General features: G+C 40.1%; 3 protein-coding genes and 2 long non-coding RNA genes across 6 annotated transcripts in view; 2 read left to right on the forward strand and 3 right to left on the reverse strand.

Moving 5' to 3' along the window:
* Positions 1–790, forward strand: part of LOC123975821 — a 34723-nt gene extending 33933 nt beyond the window's left edge. Inside the window, exon 3 of the long non-coding RNA XR_006826166.1 lies at positions 572–790. This is a non-coding gene — a long non-coding RNA (uncharacterized LOC123975821). The remainder of the gene's footprint in view (positions 1–571) is intronic.
* The window catches only part of acot7 (acyl-CoA thioesterase 7), a 65223-nt gene extending 58279 nt beyond the window's left edge, over positions 1–6944 (reverse strand). For both annotated transcript variants that reach the window (XM_046057597.1, XM_046057596.1), the window contains exon 1: positions 6772–6944. In XM_046057597.1, the coding sequence (XP_045913553.1) occupies positions 6772–6821 (50 nt within the window). In that variant the 5' untranslated portion in view covers positions 6822–6944. The remainder of the gene's footprint in view (positions 1–6771) is intronic.
* LOC123975820 lies at positions 6453–8513 on the forward strand. The gene is made up of 2 exons (XR_006826165.1): positions 6453–6968; positions 8060–8513. It is a non-coding gene; the product is annotated as an uncharacterized LOC123975820 (long non-coding RNA).
* LOC123975819 (transcription factor HES-2-like) lies at positions 7962–9052 on the reverse strand. The gene is made up of 4 exons (XM_046057599.1): positions 8922–9052; positions 8724–8819; positions 8525–8612; positions 7962–8416 (listed from the first exon to the last, which is right to left on the reverse strand). Exons 1-4 carry the CDS (start codon positions 9009–9011, stop codon positions 8091–8093), a joined length of 600 nt encoding a protein of 199 aa, XP_045913555.1. The 5' UTR covers positions 9012–9052; the 3' UTR covers positions 7962–8090.
* A 9694-nt stretch (positions 9053–18746) lies between these two features.
* hes2.1 (hes family bHLH transcription factor 2, tandem duplicate 1) lies at positions 18747–19554 on the reverse strand. Its single transcript, XM_046057505.1, has 3 exons — positions 19465–19554; positions 19189–19372; positions 18747–19072 (listed from the first exon to the last, which is right to left on the reverse strand). The coding sequence occupies exons 1-3, from the start codon at positions 19552–19554 to the stop codon at positions 18747–18749; spliced, it is 600 nt and encodes a 199-aa protein (XP_045913461.1).
* Between the last annotated feature and the right edge of the window lie 215 nt (positions 19555–19769).

Raw genomic sequence — 19769 nt, forward strand, 5'->3', positions numbered from 1 at the left:
ATTCTGCTAAAATATAAGCACATTTCCTGCTTAGCCCATTTCCCACTCAGCTTGCAGTTTTACAGTAAAACCACATTCAAAACATTACACATATTTCTGTAAAACATAAAATGGATGTAAATGTTCTGCAAAGATTTTCTATATATATCAAAATATGCAGGAAATTTGCTAACATTTTGTTTTGAACGTGTTTTGAACAGATTTGGACACAGTGTGTTAGCATTTGAAAAATGTGCTGCAGATAAACAGTGTTTTGCAGGTGGTGAAGTAGTAATGGGAAAAGAGTTCATGGATTTTGGAGAAAGTGGTCATTGAATGCATTTTGTGTGAAAGCAATGAAAAATGATTCACAGTTTGGTGTACATGCACTTCTGTTTCGCTGACTGTGTGAAGAGTTTTGACAATGTGACTTCAGTTTTGACCAATGCAGGTTAGCAATTGAAAAAAACTGTAAATACAGGACTTGTGGTCTTGCAGTATCTCCACCTCATCCCCCGTGTTTCCTGTGAGTCTCCCTGTCTGTCTCTCTCTCTGTTGTCTGTCTGGGTGTGGCTTTACACTCTGGCTCCAGCTGCCTGTGTCCACCTGCTCGCCTGATCTGCATTTGACTAATCAGGGTGAGGCAAGGCAAGGACGTATTTCCCTGTGCCTAGGACTACTACACCCCTGGAAACTCTGCCTGTTGCCTCGCTCAGCCCCTACCCTGCCTGGAATTCACATTCACCTGTCTGCCACTTCCTGGTCTGCCACTCTGCTCTGCTCTGCTCTCAATAAAACGTGTTTGACCGTTTTAGAATTGATCTGTTATGTCTGCTTTTGGGCCCAGTATGCTACTTCCTGATATTAGGTCTGAGCCAAACACATGAGACAGTCTTGGGCTGTGGAGGGCAGAAGATGTCTGAGTCAACACTACCACAGGTTAACAAAATGTACATAAGCGGTGTGTTTTCAGTTTATGTCACTAAGCAGTTACTAACTAAATTTCAATCACCTATTTAGTTATAGATTTATTCAGATGAATGGGGCTGATACTTAGTTGAAGCGGGCTTAAACATATGACAAGTGAACTGTAAAAAAAAAATCAACATTTAAATTTAAGATTCTGACATTTGTTGACAAAAGGCCAGAATAACTATCTAGGAACATACCTTCTGTGATAATCACTTATGGGTTGAAATGACTTCCATAGAGCACTTCATGTGGTGTGCACAAATAATGAGCTCAACACTGTCAAGAGTCTCGAGAGACTCCAGCCTCACCTTTCCATGTCCATCTGATGACTGCTTTCAGTCTCATTATCACTGACATATGCTGTCATGTACATCAGGTGTTTTCAGTTCTTCTGTGTGTGGGCTAAACTAGTTTTACCTGTAACTTACAATCTAATCTGCTTACCTGCTCAGAGGTCACAAATGCCAAACCACACAACTATGCACTGTTGCACTGAGATCTGATTAACCATGTGAATCAGATGGTCTAGCTTTACACGAGTGTGTGTTTGTGTGCATACAAAGCAAGAAGATCCACATCTTGACAATGTTAGCAAGGAAGGTTTAACAGTAAGGTGATTGTTTACTTCTAAAAGAATTTATTGTGCAATTGACATGCTTAAGGTTTTGTTTATGGGTACAACAACAATAATTAACCATTTGACGTACCTTGTTTATATGAATTATAGAGTATGGATGACTTCATCAAAATGACTTCCTCTATAAACGGTCTGAGCGGTGTGGGGAATTTTAAAATTGCAACACTCAGTAACAATCACTGGAACCATGAACAGCGCAGCGCAATATACTTGACATTGTTGTATTACTCATAGTAACCAGCAAACAAATTAGTACCTAATGTCTAATGTAACAGTACTATGATAAATAATAGTGTTTTGAAACCTATAGTTGCGGAGAGGTATTGATTTAACTTTATCATATATATCAGATGAGGTTACAGTATATATTGAAATGACTTTCAATATTAACATCGTGTCCACACCATTTACATACATGAAGCAAAAATGTAAGAAAGTGTTTAGAATATATTGCAATCAAATCAACAGCATTTTCAGCTACAACCTTAAAAATGACCATAGAGTTCAATAACAAAAGGCAGTATTTAATATTAGTAATATTTTTTGTATTCTTATAATGAACCAGAAAGAGTATCCTGTTTATGTGTGTGTGTGTGTGTGTGTGTGTGTGTGTGTGTGTGTGCGTGTGCATGCGTCAGAGATGAACAACCTGAGTTGATACTTAGAGCCCTGCTGAGCTCCTACCTCCACAACTTTCCTGACATTCCTGCTGGCTTGCTGCCTTTGACTCGCTTGGCGTTTCTCCACCACTGCAGCTACCTTATTCACTTCATCTGCTGCCTTGCTGCTCCGAGGCCTAAAGCACAGCATCTTTGCACTCTGTAAGACTGAGACATTTCCCTTTTGTTTGATCTTTACATTCACATTTCCTGAGATTTTGGGGCCTGGCGTTTAGTGACGTTATGCGGGATTAACGCTGACGCAACCTTAGGTGTCACTACTGGTTAAACTGGATCTCAACACAGTCACCAATACACAGAGAGACAGCAGTTGGCCAATAAAATCTTCATCACACCCTAATATGTGCCAAGAGGCCACATAAAGCACACTTAAAAGTTAAAATGATGTTCTTTGTGCAGAGTTATAATGTGCCTTTTCTCTTACAAGCTGTCTGCCTAAGTGCTTATTTTATGAAAACTTTGCCTAATTGTTTAATTTAATGGGATTTCCCTTCTACAATAGCTAAGAAATCTAGAATTAGACAAATACCAGGGTATCACAACCAAAAAAGTGCCACAAGACATATTCCATGTAAACCTAGTCATAGGTTTAAGAAACATCCCACTGGCAGACAAACAAACAAGCTAACAGGGGCAAGGGCATAGCCACACTAAAAAACACTAATAATGCCTATAAAGAAAGGAAATATAAAGAAAATTGTTGCAGTGGTGTTTTCAGTCTGAAACCTGTGATGAGCTGCTTAAAAAACTGTAATCTGACACCCTGGATCAAGGTAACAAGTCTGGGCATTATTTCAGACTCCAATTTACATTTTATGTCCCATATAAACAAAGTGACTAAAGTGGCATTCTTTCATTTAAGAAATATTGCCATAGTAGGGCCATTCCTGACCCAGTGAGAGTCTGAAAGATTAACCCATGCTTTCTTCTCAAGCAGACTAGATTATTGCAAATAACTTTTTACTGTCCATTAAGAAGATGCAATTTATCCATAACCCTAGACTACTCACAAAAACAGTGAAGACGGAACTCACTCCAGTCTTAGCTACACTACACTGACTCCCTGTAGCTTCTAGGAGTGATTTAACCTTTTCTTTACCTGCTTAATTTGTGTTTCCTGTTTTTATTCCTTTTTAAATTTGAAAGACTTTGAGTTGCATGTTTTGTATGAAATAAGCTATATAAATAATAGTTTATTAGTTATTGTTAGTTATTATAGTTTTTATAGTTTTAGATTATTTACTGGATGGATCACTTCTATTACCTACAGTGCAACACAAAGGTCCTTTACAATGCCAGTTGAAATCTCACAGGAGCACCATGTCAGCAGATCTTTCTTCTGTGTGTGCAGTTTTGTAAAGCACTGACTAGCTAAAGTAGCTTATCACTTAGGTATGATGTCTTTGTAGTTAAATGGTCCCAGCAAAGTGGTTTAGTTGTAGCGTTGGGTGAGAAAGTGGTTACTGTAGAAAATACTTCAATGTAACCAACAATGTGTATTTGAATATAACATATCTATAATATACAGACTTTCTATACAAGTCATGGTGTGCATATTTTAGCTACATGTATGTAACTAAAGATCTATTTTGAAATTGTAACAGACACGCACTACTAAATGTTGATAGTTTTTTTTCACGTGAATTCTCATTAGTTAGAATTTGTGCCTCCTGGACCAGCAACACCATTTAAATATACTGTAGCTTACTAACTAACTGAAAAGGCATAGCGCTGCCTGCTGAATCAAGCACAAAACACAAAACGTTTACCTGTGTCGAGAATAATAGTGGCATAAACTGTCAATTAGCTTCTGATATCTTGGTGTCATTTCTGTCCCGAGCCCCGACAGTACGAGTGCAGCAAAGTACAAAGAACTGACGGGGCTGGAAGGGACCGCACTTTGCAAACAGGATTGAACTGTATTTTATCCGGGCAATCGTACATTACCAGGTAACACAGGTATTTGTCAAACACCCACAGCTGAACCAGGAGGTACGATCACATCACACCTGTTTTAGCCTCTTTATATTGGCTCCCTGTCTGTTTTAGGACTGATTTTAAGATCCTATTGATTACTTTTAAGGCACTCCATGGCCTGTGTCCATGCTAGAACTAAACAGGACTGAGCTTTTGTCACCTGAGCAAATTAGGCTCAAGCAGTGACTTCTTTTAGTCTCTTTTAAAAACGCACTTTTATCAGAAGGCATACTGTATCTTGACTTTATCTGAGCTGGCTGTTTATTTTAGTGTTTTCTATTGTAAAGCACTTTGTATGTTCTTTTAATAAGTGCTCTATAATTAAAGTTTATTATTATTGTTATTATTATTAGCAGTAGTAGTAATAGAAGTAGTATTATTAGTATTATTATATAGGCTACACTTCAAACACAAAACTCAAGCCCACATATACACCACTGCATGTTTGCACAGACATATACACAGTTGATTATCTCTTACTTAAAAAGGTAAGTTGTCAAAACACAGTATTGTATAGTATTAACAATAGCTGACAGAAGAAAAATGTTATATTTGCAGTTTAGACATTTCGCTAAAGCTCTCATCCAAAGCAACTTGCAAGCGAGCAAGTAAATCTAAATCGCAATCGAGTAATCTAAATGGCCACGTTTGTAAGCAAGCAGTAGTAAGCTAGTGTCAGGGTCAAAGCCCCAACAATATTTAGGCAGTCAGAGGTTTTGTGAAAGCAACTAGACTGAAGACGAAAGCAGTAAAAATCATTCAAAGACAAAACTAGGTCCAGATTGGGTCTTTAGTAATAGTAATTCCTTTCTGACACAGATAAGGCAGATTCAAGGGAGAAGATACAACAAAAAAGTAACATCTCATCATAAAATAACACACTGACCATCACGCAGCTATTGCTCATGTCCAGTGAAACTGCTTCTATTCATATTCTGTATGGGATCTAGAGCTGGCGTCTGCATCTGCAGCATCATGCTGCATCATCACGCAAATATGGAACATCAGTAACATCAAACTGTTATGTCATGTTTAAGTCATTTAAAACTTGAACAGGTAAAGTCAAGAAGGATTCAATGCAGGTGAGAATCACCTGATCAGCCTTGTATTCCAACGCTTTACAACCCAATACAGTTTATGGCACATGTGAATTACTGTGTATGCAGCCTGTCTGCAGGCTGCAAGTACTAACCTTAAGGTTATGACTGACTGACACAGACTTTTTATTCTTGACCAAAATACTATTTTTGCCTTGAAAATATTGTCAAACTCTTATCAGCAACGTAGATATCATGACCAATCAGGTGGATATTGTCATTGGTCATTTTACTTGTGTTGAACAGTCTAATATGTTTGCAAAATTTTATCACTTAACTATAATGTTAATGATAAAACCTGGCGATGACACCTTTGGAAATGTCTTAAAGTGGTAATTGAAGGGACTGTGTGATTTTACTAACATTCAGGGCAAAATATGATGACAGACAACAACAGAATCTGCCTTCTTGGTCTTCGGTAGGCCTACTGTTTTAACCACATCACGGAGTCATTGTGGCATGCATGTCTTAAATCTGGGGTTGATGAAATGTCCTCTTTCCTTGAATCCAAACATACACAAAGCAGTTTATTTAGTAGCTAAATAAACTTTCACTGAATGCAACTTATAAGACTAATCTGGACATAGTAATGCCATGATAAGCCATACAAATATTTTTAATGCTGTTGTTTGGGGAAAAAAGTCAAGCTATGGGGTAAACTATCAGGATATTTTAAAAACAAATTTAAACATAGAGTACAGACCTATGGTACATACAGAGCTGCTGTTCTGTGACAGACCTGCATGACTCCACCTACGGGCCAGCACGAGTACAACAAACTCCGCATGCTGCTGGGAAATGAAGCCTAGTCACTGCAAGGGTAGCCTATTTTAAAAGGTAGCATTCATTCCCACCACAGGCTATCACGCACAGCTGGCTGCTTGCTTTCAGTGTCCTCCCGGTCTTTATTATCTTTGGGGAAATACTAAATGGAACTACACGCGATTTAATCACAGTCCAGACAAAGAATTTACAGCAGCCTATTTATACAAGCCTTTGCTATAAAATATAACTTTTTTGGAGTTTTCGGTAAAATTATGGCGACCTTAATGTGTCCTTCATAGTTTTTGGTGCGTCCTACCGGTGAAAACCGCGTTGAGGTCATCAAACCACATGCGACATAGATGATCTGCACCTCTGCCTGAACCGCACAGGATGAATACTTAACCGGAAAACACGCCGTTTGATTTGTAATCGCCTACACGAGCCACGATTAACATGGTCGATCACCGGCAGTAGGCTACATAGACTGTGTGTCTATACAGACAGTAGTGTAGGCTTCAGTGTATTATAACAGGGCATGAAGCGGATTATCAGGGTAGCATTGACGCCGGAAGCCGCGCTGTTCCCGTCATTTGTCGATCAACAGCCCGTTATCGGCATATAAAGGTTGCTCACACGTGTTTATTTGTCGCATTTAACGTCCTACCTGCATAATTGAAGAGAGGATGCTGCCTCGCGAGCCTGCGGTACCGACATGGTGGTGGTGGTGATGATGAGGATAAGGTCTCGGGGTTTGTTGGTCTCGTGTTGCGGCGAGATTCCTGTGTGATGTGAAAGGAAATCAGACTCCTCCGGTGTCCGCCGGCTTCTCAGGACTCAGCCTCGTTGTGGAATGAGTCATCTGTGAGTGAAACAGCCTATGGCTACTTCACAGAAACGCAAACATGTGTTTTTGTGTAGCTAAATTGTTTTGCGAAACGTGTTCTTTCAAAGTGTATTCAGCCTATGCTAATCTTATATGACAGGATGGCATAAACCAAATGACAGTCATTTAGTTTATTATAGTGGCAGCAGCCTTTTCAAAGAGGGCTGTTAGAAATGCATGGTTGTGCAATACAAGTAACAAAAACCATCACCATGTCAATACCTACAACCGTCGGAGGAGGGCAGCAGAGACCGCATTTACTCTCCAGCATAGTCAACGCAGGGGCAGTATTTCATGTTGCCATTGTTGGGGAGTTTGACCACATCCGTCCCGGTGTAACACCTGATTATTAACCCACCAAGTAACGGTTTTTATTCTGTTCAAATCTGCTTGTCACCCGCCCATGCCTTTGCTCATTAAACAGTTAGGTGTTTCCGTATAAGGAATTATGACATGATACTTGCTGCAACAAGGTTCAGTTCAAAGTCTGGTGGTGGAGCTGTCTTTAGTTTTCACATGCATTTTTGTAAGGAGGCAGTCTAAAACCATTTTTTGACTCTTTCTTACAAATGACTATAAGGTCTAAACCAAACAACAGCCAAGAGCTTACCACGATATCGTAGTTTTATTAGTGTTTATATAACATATATACAATATTTGCTATAAATAGCAAAAATAACACACATCCCAACAGAGATACCGACAGTGACACATAATGTCTACAAATTCCATTTGCACAGACACTGAAGTCTATGGTGCAAATTCATACACACTGACCCTTTGGGTCTTACAGGGCTGTTTCAATGGCCCTTAATCACTTAGTCCGCAAAGAGGACTAAATATTTAACGTATACATACATGCAGATTTTAAAAAAATACGACTGTCTAAACTTGTCAACTCATACAGGACAACAGACTCGTGCGCAAAACGTAAGTATATAATACTCAACCAGTACGATTTAACGATGAATTCTGGCTTCTCATCAACGGAAACGAGGCGATGAATCACTATGCATATTTACAAGTGATGCTATCTCAACATGTTGCATACATATGAAACACTTTACAGTCTTTCCACAGGCTTTTGGGAGACCCGGTCTCTACCAGGGTCTCCACATGGCAGCGCTGACAGCCTGCGGGCCTGGCTGCCCTCGGCTGGGAACTACTGCGCCGCTGCGGGACTGGCTGTCCAGTCTGGAGCTGGAGCTGGATTTTAGGCTCAGGAGTCTTTGTTGAATCTGAGGGAAAGCCCTGGTGCTCTGAGCGCAGCAGTTCATGCAGGATGGGGTGAACGTGGCTGACGTGGACTGCTGGACGAACTCCTTCACCCGCTGGCACGCGTCCTGATCCAGGCTCGTTTTGGGAAGCAGAGCGGAGACGCGCTGGAGACAGGCTGTGTAGCCTTCCTTGTAACCGGCTGTAGAATCTGAAAAGACAATTAAATGTTAGCTTCGATGTTCAAAAAGGATAAGAGCCAATTATATATACATGAATCTATCAATAAAAGCGTTAAACAAGCAGAACCATAACTCACTTTTGGTGTTAACAGGGGGGATGTCGCTGAGGAACCTCACAGTCATTTCCAGGATGTCGGCTTTCTCAAGCTTGGAGTAGCGAGTCTTCTGGAGAAAATATAAAGCAAATGTTAAACATTTGAGCCTAAACGTTACCTTAACTTTAGTTTATCTAAAAAGTATTTTTCTGCATATGTTGAAATGCATATTATAACTTACATCTCTGCCTGTGAGGGGAATGATGAGGTTTTTCAAATGGTTCAGGCTGTCGTTGATGCGGGCGCGCCTTCTTTTTTCCATCAGAGGTTTCATAGTCTGAAAAGAATACAGAATATTTAGTATTCATTCATTGCATCAAGTGTATGACATCTCATACATGTTTAAGATAATGAAGCAAAATGCAGTGACTTCGCTTACCTTTCTGAGTTCAAGAGCCTCTTTTCTTTTAGCCACAGTTAGCCTGGGACAAAAAGACTGGAGAGCTTCACAAGTCACGTTTGGAGACATTTTCAGTTTCGTCTTTGTGCCAAAGAGGTGTCCAGAACAGAGGTCGGCGAAGATGTGTGTCTAACGGTCAAGGGCTGCAGTATATATCCAGGTCCGTGGCGTCGGTTCCGTGCGTCACAGGTACGCCCCCAAGCCGACACGAAACGAATTGGATTGGCCAAGTATTCGATGAAAACAACACAAAACCATCACATATAGTAAGATAACCATCTGTCTTCAACTCTAATCTATGCATAACAACTGCAGAGCGTGTCTGCGTTATGATCCATTGACTAAATCAAACAAAATGTGCGTCAAGAAGCTGAAGAAATGCGTGCGTAAAGAAGCTTAAAATTTGGAAACCAATGCTCATTTACCAAATAACTCTATATTTACTATACTACTATATACTACATTTACATCATGCTAAATAGTACATTTAGGTTCATTATTATATAGTAGTTGGAATATGGTTAGTAAATAAACCAGTGCGTAATTAGACAGTCCTCAGAGATGGCTGGGAACTAAATGTGGGCTAGATAGCATTCTTTTTTTTTTTGTGATCTTACTATGAAACATAACATATTGTAAAATGTATTTTCAGTATGCATTAAGATTTTATTCACGTTTCTTTATTTATAGATGTGCACACTTAAAACAACAGGGTGTAATACATACAATACTGGCATAGGGGTCAGGCTTGCGTGTATGGAAAAGTGTCCACAGAGATACAGACTCTTACTTCAATCTCATACCCAAGCCACGCTACTTTCAAATAGCATCTGCTCATAGATTTTGACAACAATAGTTTTGCATATGACGTTTTTATGCAGTTTCAGTCCGAGGGGGAGTCTCTACCTGTAGGCTGTATCCCCCGCTGCCTACGTCTCAGCAGGCTGGTGAGGGTTAAAAAACAGAGGATGAGTAGTGAGGCAGAATGTACTTCAATCTCATTAGCCAACTCGAAATATTAAATGAGCCTATAGGGTTTTTTTAAACTGATTAGACGTTATAACTACTTAGAGTATTTACTGGTGGACATGGACTTGACCGCCGAATCAAACTTTGAATCACAGCTTTGAATTATTTTTATTTTTTAGAAAACCATAGAGACATAACAATCCATCAAATACCACTGCACTCAGGGGAACCACGCGCGGAGCACGCGCCACGGGGACCAGATGGCTGTCTGTTACGGAGCCTTCATCACCCCCACCCAACCTCCATCCATCGACCCCACCCCCACACTCTCCTCCTGCCCCACACCAACATCCTGAAGAGCCACTGTCGCTGTCCTACCATGGATGTACCCAAATCTCATCCATGCGCGCGCGTACACACACACACACACACACACACACACACACACACACACACACACACACACACACACACAGAATGCATTGCATGCACTCACGCACTTTTTTAAAAATAAACTTCACTCGCACGACACATGATCTCCACGCAGGTTTGGCGTGGGTAGCCCATCTGCATGCTTCTTATGGGCCCATGTTGTTATTGTCCAACTGAAACAAACCATTCTCCCTCCCGCCCCGTTTGGAAACTCCGCGCAGCAATTGTCTCTTTCAGCTTGTCTCCTGGATATTTTAGCGTCCAAGCTATCATGAAATGCTTGTTTATCAATATTATATGGTGATGACGAAACACGAAGCCCAGTCTGTTGAAGGAGGTAACGCACATCAAGAATCCAACAAAATACAACTTTCCAAAATAGAAACACAGAATTACAAATTTACAATATAGTAAAATATATGAAAGCAATCATATGAAAAGGATTGGATTTAACAGATATATCGTGTCTTAAATACACTGTAAATTCTTTTCCGCCCTGCACTACTGGTGCAGTTTTCTTCCCCCCACCCCATTCATTATGGCGCAATAGGATATTAAAGGTTTACATTTTAAATCCAGTTGGGGTCAGCGATGTATATCTTCGGGGTATTTCTACAACTTGAAATGAAAAATAAAGTCTACAGTCGAAATGAGAAGGTCACCTTCATGTAGACGTGATCTTGTTGTGCTGCTTCAACAAAGCCAAGCGCTACGCTGAAACTGAGAGGCACACTTGCTGCACGCGCCCTTCGCCGCCCCACTGGGATGGAGGTATGACTGGGTTGATGGGGGTTGGGGGAGGTACACTTTACACTCCGTTTTTCTCTTACGGTTAGAGTCCTCTTTTGTCTTTTCAAGCAAATTCGGCGTGGGTAACCCATCTGTGCAGGCCGGATAACAGGGAGCCTTTGTCTAAAAATGTTCCGACACTTCATGGGAATTAAGAGTCAACAGCGGGCTGTGGGATGGGGGAGAAACAGCGAGCGGGACTCCACCTGACTTTTACTCCAGCGTGATGTGAGCTGAGAGAAAACGGGCGGCTTTGGTGTTTTTTCTGCATCTCAAACAAAGGAGAACACCATATCCAGCTCTAACAATAAACAACGTTTGATCGCCACATGTGTCCATCAACAGGTCTAAATTCTTTCATTTAACGAAAGGGAATGTGTTGAGATAATGGATACAAGCTAGTGCTTATTATTCCTTTATTCTTCTTAATATGTAATAAAAGCAATCTTGGGCAGACTTGATCACCACGCATCAGTCTGCACTGTTCTTGTTGGAGTAGGCTATATCAAATAGGCCTATCCCAATTATAGAAATGAAACTAAGTATTTTTCAGTTGAATGTCCTTTCCAATAGTCTCCCCTTTCTTTTACCAGCTGATTGTGTCACAGGACAAAGTCAAAGTTGTAACTCCTGATACTACAATCTTGAGTCATTTGAATTTATTATGATGAAGACATTGTGCCTCCCTGATATTGCAAGTAATTAGTTCTGCATACAGAACCATCTACAAGATGGACTTTGTATCCCTTCAGATGAGAATTCATTTTCTTACTTAAGTTTCTCTTTGCTACAGCTGAACTTTGTGCCTAATACACCCATTGTGAAATATAATAATACCAAGGTTCAGAACTATCTACTCATCCAATTTCACATCTCTACCCATTAAAAGACTATTCAGACAGTTTAGTACTGCACTTATAAAGTTGGGAAACTAAAAGGAGATGCACATGGGAGAAGTTTGCGCTCAGGGCTTTCTGCCGGAAAGCCTTTCTGCTTGGTTAGGTTTAGGCGAAAAATCTACTTGGTTAAGGAAAAAAAGTGCCAGAAAGCACCAAAGGCAGACCTCTCCCACATGCAAAGGAGACACATAAAAAGACAAATGGTCCAAATTGATGCAGTGGCCAAGACATCCTGTTTCACGGATCAATCTACAGTGGATCCTACAGTTTCCATAATGCAACTCAATAGCAGCTTTCATGGACCCTCCCTGCTTCTTAAATGTCTGCTTTTCCAAACCTCCAACCTCCAGTTTGTAAGCAAGCAGAGATAACCCAGATGACATTATCAAGGTTATCTCAGACTTCGGGAAAGTTCTTTCCAGAGCCATGGAAAACATTATACAAGTGGCTGAGCTGTGCTCCTCTTGACAAGTGAAAAGTTTAGTTCACTCAGTTTTACTGTGTGTCACCACACAGAAACATTGATGCAAACTCCTAGAATACATTCAATGTCAATGTCTTTTTTTCATATCCAGTGCTTTCTAAAATATCTGCACATGGTAACTATGGTCTGGTTAATGTTTGAGAAACATTTTCTAGCAGACTCAACTACCATCCTGACCTCTATAATGGACTTCCACACCTTCAAGTGCTACATAAAGGGATCATTGCTTGCTCCTAAGGATACTGATAAAATCACTGGAGTGCTCCTTCAAGACAGTAATGTGCACAGATAATCTCAGAAAATGTGAATATCAGGGAAAAGTTGATTTTATTCTGTAATTTAAGTCAAAAAGTGAAATTTTCATATATATTCTAGATTCATTACATATAAAGTGAAATATTTCAGGCCTTTCTTGGTTTTAATCTTGATGATTACAGCTTACAGCTCCTGGAAATCAAAAATCCATGTCTCAAATTAGTAGAATAAAGAATGCATAATACAGAAATGTCGACCTTCTGAAAAGTTGAACAGTTCTGAAAAAGGTTAATATATGTACTAAGTACTTGGTCGAGGCTCCTTTTGCTGGAATTACTGCATCACTGTGGCGTGACATGGAAGCAAATACCCTGCGGCACTGCTGAGGTTGCTTTGATAGCGGCCTTCAGCTCATCTGTTGTCTATTGTTGGTCTGGTGTCTCCCATTTAATTTAACAATAATACTATGGTCAGCAAGCCAGTTACTAGTTGTTTTGGCCCTGTGGACAGGTGCTCAGTCCTGCAGGAAAAGGAAATGAGCATTTCTATAAAGTTTCTCAGCAGATGTGAGCGTGACGTGCTCTAATGATGGACTTGATAAAACACAGTGATCCAACACTAGCAGATGACATGGCACCCTAAATCATCACTGACTGTGGAAACTTCACGCTGGACTTCAAGCAACTTGGATTCTGTGCCTCTGCACTCGTCCTGCAGACTCTGGGACCTTGATTTCAAAATGACACTAAGAATACGACACTAGTAGCTCATTTCCTGGACACGTCTGTGTGTGGTGACTCTTGATGCACTGACTCCAGCATCAGTCCACTCCTTGTGAAGCACCCCCAAGTTCTTGAATCAGCTTTATTTGATAATCCTTTCAAGGCTGCGGTCATCCCTGTTGCTTGCGCACCTTTTCATACCACACTTCAACCTTCAAAGTCAGCCAGTCCTTTCAGCAATGACCTTCTGTGGCTTACACGGTCAAGTCAGAAGTCTTCCCTATGATTGTGGTTGAGTGTACTGAACCAGACTGAGAGATTAAAGGCTCTTTTCAGGTCGACATTTCTGTGTTAAAGATCCTTTATTTTGAAAGACGGATTTTTGATTTCCATGAGCTGTAAGCCATTATCATCAAGGTTTAAATATAAAAAGGAATATTTGTAATGAATGAATGTTATAAAAGTTTCACTTTTTGACTTAAATTACGGGGAAAATGAACTTTCACACGATATTCAGATTTTCTGAGATGTGCCTATATAATGACCTGATGAAGCCAAAACAGTGTCACCTTTTTTCTAAAACATATTAAGTTTTTTCTTTTGGAAAAGAACAAAGTGAACAATGTGGATCTGAGCCTTTAGAAGTTACTGTATCATAGTACTGTTCTCCAGTGTATACCTGCCTTTACTTGTGTAATGTCTGTCCCCTTTCCTCCTTTTTTTAGACAAAATTACTTTCTTAGCAAACAGTTAGACTATGTAAAACCTTTTCTTTTGTTTCATAGAAATGTAATTACATTTATGTGCATTGCACTGTCCCAACGTTTTGTCTTTTAATGGTTAAGCAGATATTTGTGCTTTTGTCGTGTGCAAATGATGACAATGACAAAATTATTTACTAACAAGCGGGTAATAAAAAAATGGCTATTTTAGAAACATGTCCGGCTTTAATTTTGAGGCAAAGAAAAAACATTTTTCAACTATATTTATCTGTTCTTGATTGTCGAGATGCATTCTACAAACACAGCTCTTCTCAGTGCCATCTCACTTTACACTCTGTTTATCTGGGCACTCCAAAGTATATATTGTGTTTTGTATGACAGGCTTTATGCATTCTGAGCAATGGCAAAGAGCTATGATGTATGCTGCTCCCTGCAATTAGAACATGCTTCAGTTAGACATAAACCTCTCTCTCTTTACAAGCTTTTAAATCTCAATTGAAGTCAACCCAGCTGTCAGTGTTAATAGATTTAATTTATCCATGTTTGAAAGAATTTTAATCTACTGCAAATCTGTTATTTTATCAATCTTTATCCTTTTGATCTTATAGTGTATGTTTTGTGTTCCATTACTATTCTCGTCTACCTTACACCAATCAGCCATAACATTATAACCACATGCCTAACATTGTGTAGGTCTCCCTTTTACCTCCAAAACATCACTGACCTGTCGAAGCATGGACTACAGTAGATCTCTGAAGGTGTGCTCTGGTATCTGGCACCAAGATGTTAGCAGCAGATCCTTTAAATCCTGTAAGTTGCTAGGTGGGGCCTCCATGGATCTGATTTGTTTGTCCAGCACATCCCAAAGATGCTCGATTGGATTGAGATCTGGGGAATTTGGAGTCAACACCTTGAAGTTGTTGTTGTGTTCCTCAAACCATTTCTGAACCATTTTTGTTTTGTTGCAGGCGCATTATCCTGCTAAAAGAGTGTACATGGTTTGCAACAATGCTTGAGTAGGTGTCAAATTAACATCCATGAATGGCAGGACACAAGGTTTCCTGGCAGAACATTGATCAAATCATCACACTGCCTCGGCCAGCTTGCCTTCTTCCCATCGTGTATCCTGATGCCATGTGTTTCCCAGGTAGACGAACACATGTTCGGCCATCCACGTGATGTAAGAGAAAATGTGTTTGATCAGACCAGGCCGCGTTTTTCCGTTGCTCCATTGTCCAATTCTGATGCTCACATGCTCATTGTAGACAGGGGACAGCATGGGCACCCTGACTGGTCTGCAGCTTGGGCAACCCCATATGCAACAAACTATGATACACTGAGTGTCCTGACACCTTTCTATCAGAACCAGCATTAACATTTTCAGCAATTTTCCTCTGTTGGGACGGACCCCATGGGCCAGCCTTCACTCCCTACATGCATCAGTGACCCTGTCGCTGGTTGACCACTTTTTCTTCCTTGGAACAATTTTGATAGTTACTGACCACTGAAAAACGGCTACACCAACAGGAGAGCCAGTTTTGGAGATGTTCTCACCCAGTCATCTAGCAATCAAAATTTGGTCAAAGTCGCTCAAATCCATATGCTTGCAAATTTTTCCTGCTTCTAACACATCAACTTTGAGGACAAAATGTTCACTTGGTTGCCATGATAACGAAATAACCAGTGTTTTTCACATCACCTGTCAGTGGTCATAATGTTATGGCTGATCGGTGTAGATCTAATCACATCTAATTCATTATAAGTCTGTAATGCAGCCTCTTTGTTTTATGCCATATGTGGTGGGCCAGAACAGAGATTTTTAATCTCATCCTTTCCTTGTTAAGTAAAGATATGTAATATTGGCAGATGTTTTTGTTCAAGCTGAAAATACTGTTGATCCGTAGCAACGAGGGACATTGACCTAAAAGATAGGTTCACATATTGTTTTAAGTCGTACTTACACACTACACATTATGTACATTTAATGAGTTATTGGTCACTGTCATCATTCCTCCTTGTCCTACCGGTTGCGAGATCCCTTCATAGTCTTCTTTAATGTAAAAGATGATGGACCGGATCTCATTCTGTGCAAAAACAAATTTTCAGGTTCAACTAACGCTAACATAAGACTTAAAGACAGCAGTCTAAAACAGATCACGTGTGCCAAAATTCTCTCTTCATATTATTATCCATCCACTGTAGCTAAGGAAACACTGTCTGGAACCACAAAAAGGGAGTTTCATACATAAAAGAGATACCCACTTGACAACTCAGACCGATGAAGCCCCATATTAGTCCCCATATTAGTTGAACATTGGTTTGTTTTTTAAGGACTTTTGGACTGTTTGTCCTGCATTTTTCCATTAAAGTTGCATTAAGAATAGATCTCCTCACAGTCAGTGTGCACAGCAGGAATTCTAACCATGACAAATGAGCTTACTGCACATATGGACATGTGGGTATTGTATAAGACAGAAAGTGTGAACTTGGGCTTTGAAGGACCATAGCTGTGTTTTGAATGGTTGCATTTCCTCTGAATTATTACTGACCATTTTCCACAGAATACGATGAGTTTTCATATACATTTCCTACCTCATAGTGAGCCACTGGTTTCAATTCATCCCAAAACAGTTTGACAGTCAACGTGGAGAGAGCTAATCCATATAGGGAATATTTCTTCACTATTGTTGGTCCATTCAACAATTTTCCGACATCCAAGAAGTATGACTTGTCTGCCTAAAGACAACTATGTTATCAGAAACCCATGAATGTTGTGATTACCATAAGAGGATAATATCACACTGAATAAAATATACGTCTTGGGAATCGCTGACCCCTCCCATGTCCCGTATTCAGAATACAAACTGCTTCTTTCAGGTAGACGCAACAGGAACCCAATTACAAACAGAAAAATATACATAAATAGATATGAAAACTCTCTATCAGGGAATCCCATAAACTCAGGACACAAACAGGGTGTGAAATGAGGGGCTGTGTTGTATGTGTCATGTCTGCACAATTTGTATGTATTTTATGTGGCAGAATTTATGTCCAAGACAAATTTCTCTATTTTTTAAATTCTCTATTTTTCTAAGCACAAATAAAGTAATCTGGAATCTTGAAGGATTTTAGACCGTATGTTGTTGTGTGTTTAAAAATAATACAAAAATTATACACTAAGTTAAGTATTAGAATGCTTTTTGCATGTCATTTCACATACCTGAGAAAAAATTGTCAGGTGAAATATATTCTGTCCATGTTTGCTGAAATGTTAAAAAGTCATATTAATGTGATTCATTCATAATGGCCAGAGAGCTTGCTCAGTGCACAGCTCATTTTCCGCTTTATGGGAAATGATTTTGTTGTTAAACAGACAGTATACCCACTACCCACTGCTTCCTACTGGATGGTGTCCACTGATAGGCTGTTAAATATGATTTAGATATCAGTAAAGTCTAGAGAGAGAGGACATAAATAATTTAATATAAACAAAAGCAGCTTGTGCAGAAGAAGCTGCAATAAGAAACATCTATGAGGCTGTATGATCCTATGATATAAAGAATAATGCATGACAAACAGAAGTACAAATTTCAAAATATTATTTTGTAAAAGTAGTAAATTCGGGATAATAGCCATCTACAGATATCAGAGAAAAACAACCAAGCCTTATAGTAAAGGGTTATTATACTGTGATACTTAATGGTTCATTCCAGTTTTCCTATTATAAGTCTGCTATTGACAAATCACAGGGATATGTTGACTAATAATGTTTGCTATTGTAAAATTACTAAGGAACATGTTTTTGGGTTATGTCAGATATGTCATTGTAATTCACAACTGCAGTCATCTCAGTGTGTGTCCCATCACACAAACCAATTTGGCGGCAACTAGAGGCGCCTCACATCGACAATAGAGCAGCTGCTCATCAGCATCAATAGGCTCAGGCTGACCTGTGGCTTTATGCGTTTGCGCGCCTTTTTACTCATTACACATAGCAGAGATTCTTCTCACTCAGACGTCTGGGTTTAATGATAAATTTGAGATCTTTAGACCACCACAAAATCAAAGATCAAACAACACAACCATCTTTGACAAGAGTAGCTAATTTTATTGAAAAGCTTTTCTCAATGACAAAACAGTTGAAGTTTCACAAAACATGTTTTTCTTACATAATGTCAATGAATAATATGGAATCATATTTAACACATAGTGTTTACAGACTATTCTTTTGCACAGACCAAAATACCTTTAAGTCCATCGTGCAAACCTCAAACAAAATAACCCTTGGGGTTTTACAAAAGTGTTATGTATGTCTTTGAAACCCCAAAGAGGATTGCATTTTAAAAGTTCATAGATTTCAGTTTCTATGAGATCTGTGCACCTTTCCTTGTAGCATTAAACGCAAAATGCTGAATTAAATCATTTTACAGCAACTCCAACAATTATTTCTCACTATTAGTTACTGGAATACAAATAGCATAAATGACATCACAAAATAAATAATGTGCGTGAGATGAATGTCTATCAAATCACTACCAGGGTCTCCACATGGCAGCGCTGACAGCCTGCGGGCCTGGCTGCCCTCGGCTGGGAGCTACTGCGTCTCTGTGGGACTGGCTGTCAGGTCTGGAGCTGAAGCTGGATTTTAGGCTCAGGAGTCTTTGTTGGATCTGAGGGAAAGCCCTTGAGCTCTGAGCGCAGCAGTTCAGGCAGGTTGGGGTGACGGTGGCGGACGTGGACTGCTGGACAAAGTCGTTCACCCGCTGGCACGCTTCCTGGTCCAGGCTCGTTTTGGGAAGCAGAGCGGAGACGCGCTGGAGACAGGCTTTGTAGCCTTCTCTGTAACTGTCTGCGGAGTCTGGAGGAAGAAGAGATTTGATTAGTGGCTTGCATTGCATGTGTAGCCTATAATCTCAAATAAGATTTTAAAGAAGATTCTGCAATGCATGTCGTGGTTTAAGAAATGGTGCTTACCTTTAACTGGAGTGGAAGGAAGGTCTCTGAGGAAACGGACGGTCATTTCCAGAATATCAGCTTTCTCCAGCTTGGAGTAGCGTGCGTTATCTTTGCCAACCAGAGGAAGAATCAGGCTTTTCAAATGACTGAGACTGTCATTGATACGAGCACGTCTTCTCTTTTCCAGCAAGGGTTTAAGAGTCTAGAAGAAATAATGAAAAACCGTTATTCGGCTGCACTTTTCAGAAACATTTCCAGTAACATAACAGCTAGAAGTTTATCTCTTTCCCTTACCTTTCTCAGTTCGTTGGCTTGTTTTCTCTGGGCCACGGTGGACCTGGCAGGGAGAGGCTGGTTTGCCTCAGTGGTGATGCTGGGACTCATTTCGTTTGCTGTTTGTTGTTGTGCTTTTTTGAGAGGAGATACTTGCTCTTGCAGCGGCTGAGCTGAAGTGTGCCGAAGAGCTGGAGAGCCTCCTATTTATGTGGGTCCGGCGCGTCAGAGGGGAGGGAACACAAGCCATTGTGTTGGGGGTGTGACACAGGGGGGCGATGCCTTTGGGAGATGAGCGGTGCTCCTGTCAGGACCATCTGGTCCAG

The sequence above is a fragment of the Micropterus dolomieu genome, linkage group LG08 (assembly GCF_021292245.1).
Source record: "Micropterus dolomieu isolate WLL.071019.BEF.003 ecotype Adirondacks linkage group LG08, ASM2129224v1, whole genome shotgun sequence".
Taxonomy (NCBI): Eukaryota; Metazoa; Chordata; class Actinopteri; order Centrarchiformes; family Centrarchidae; genus Micropterus; species Micropterus dolomieu.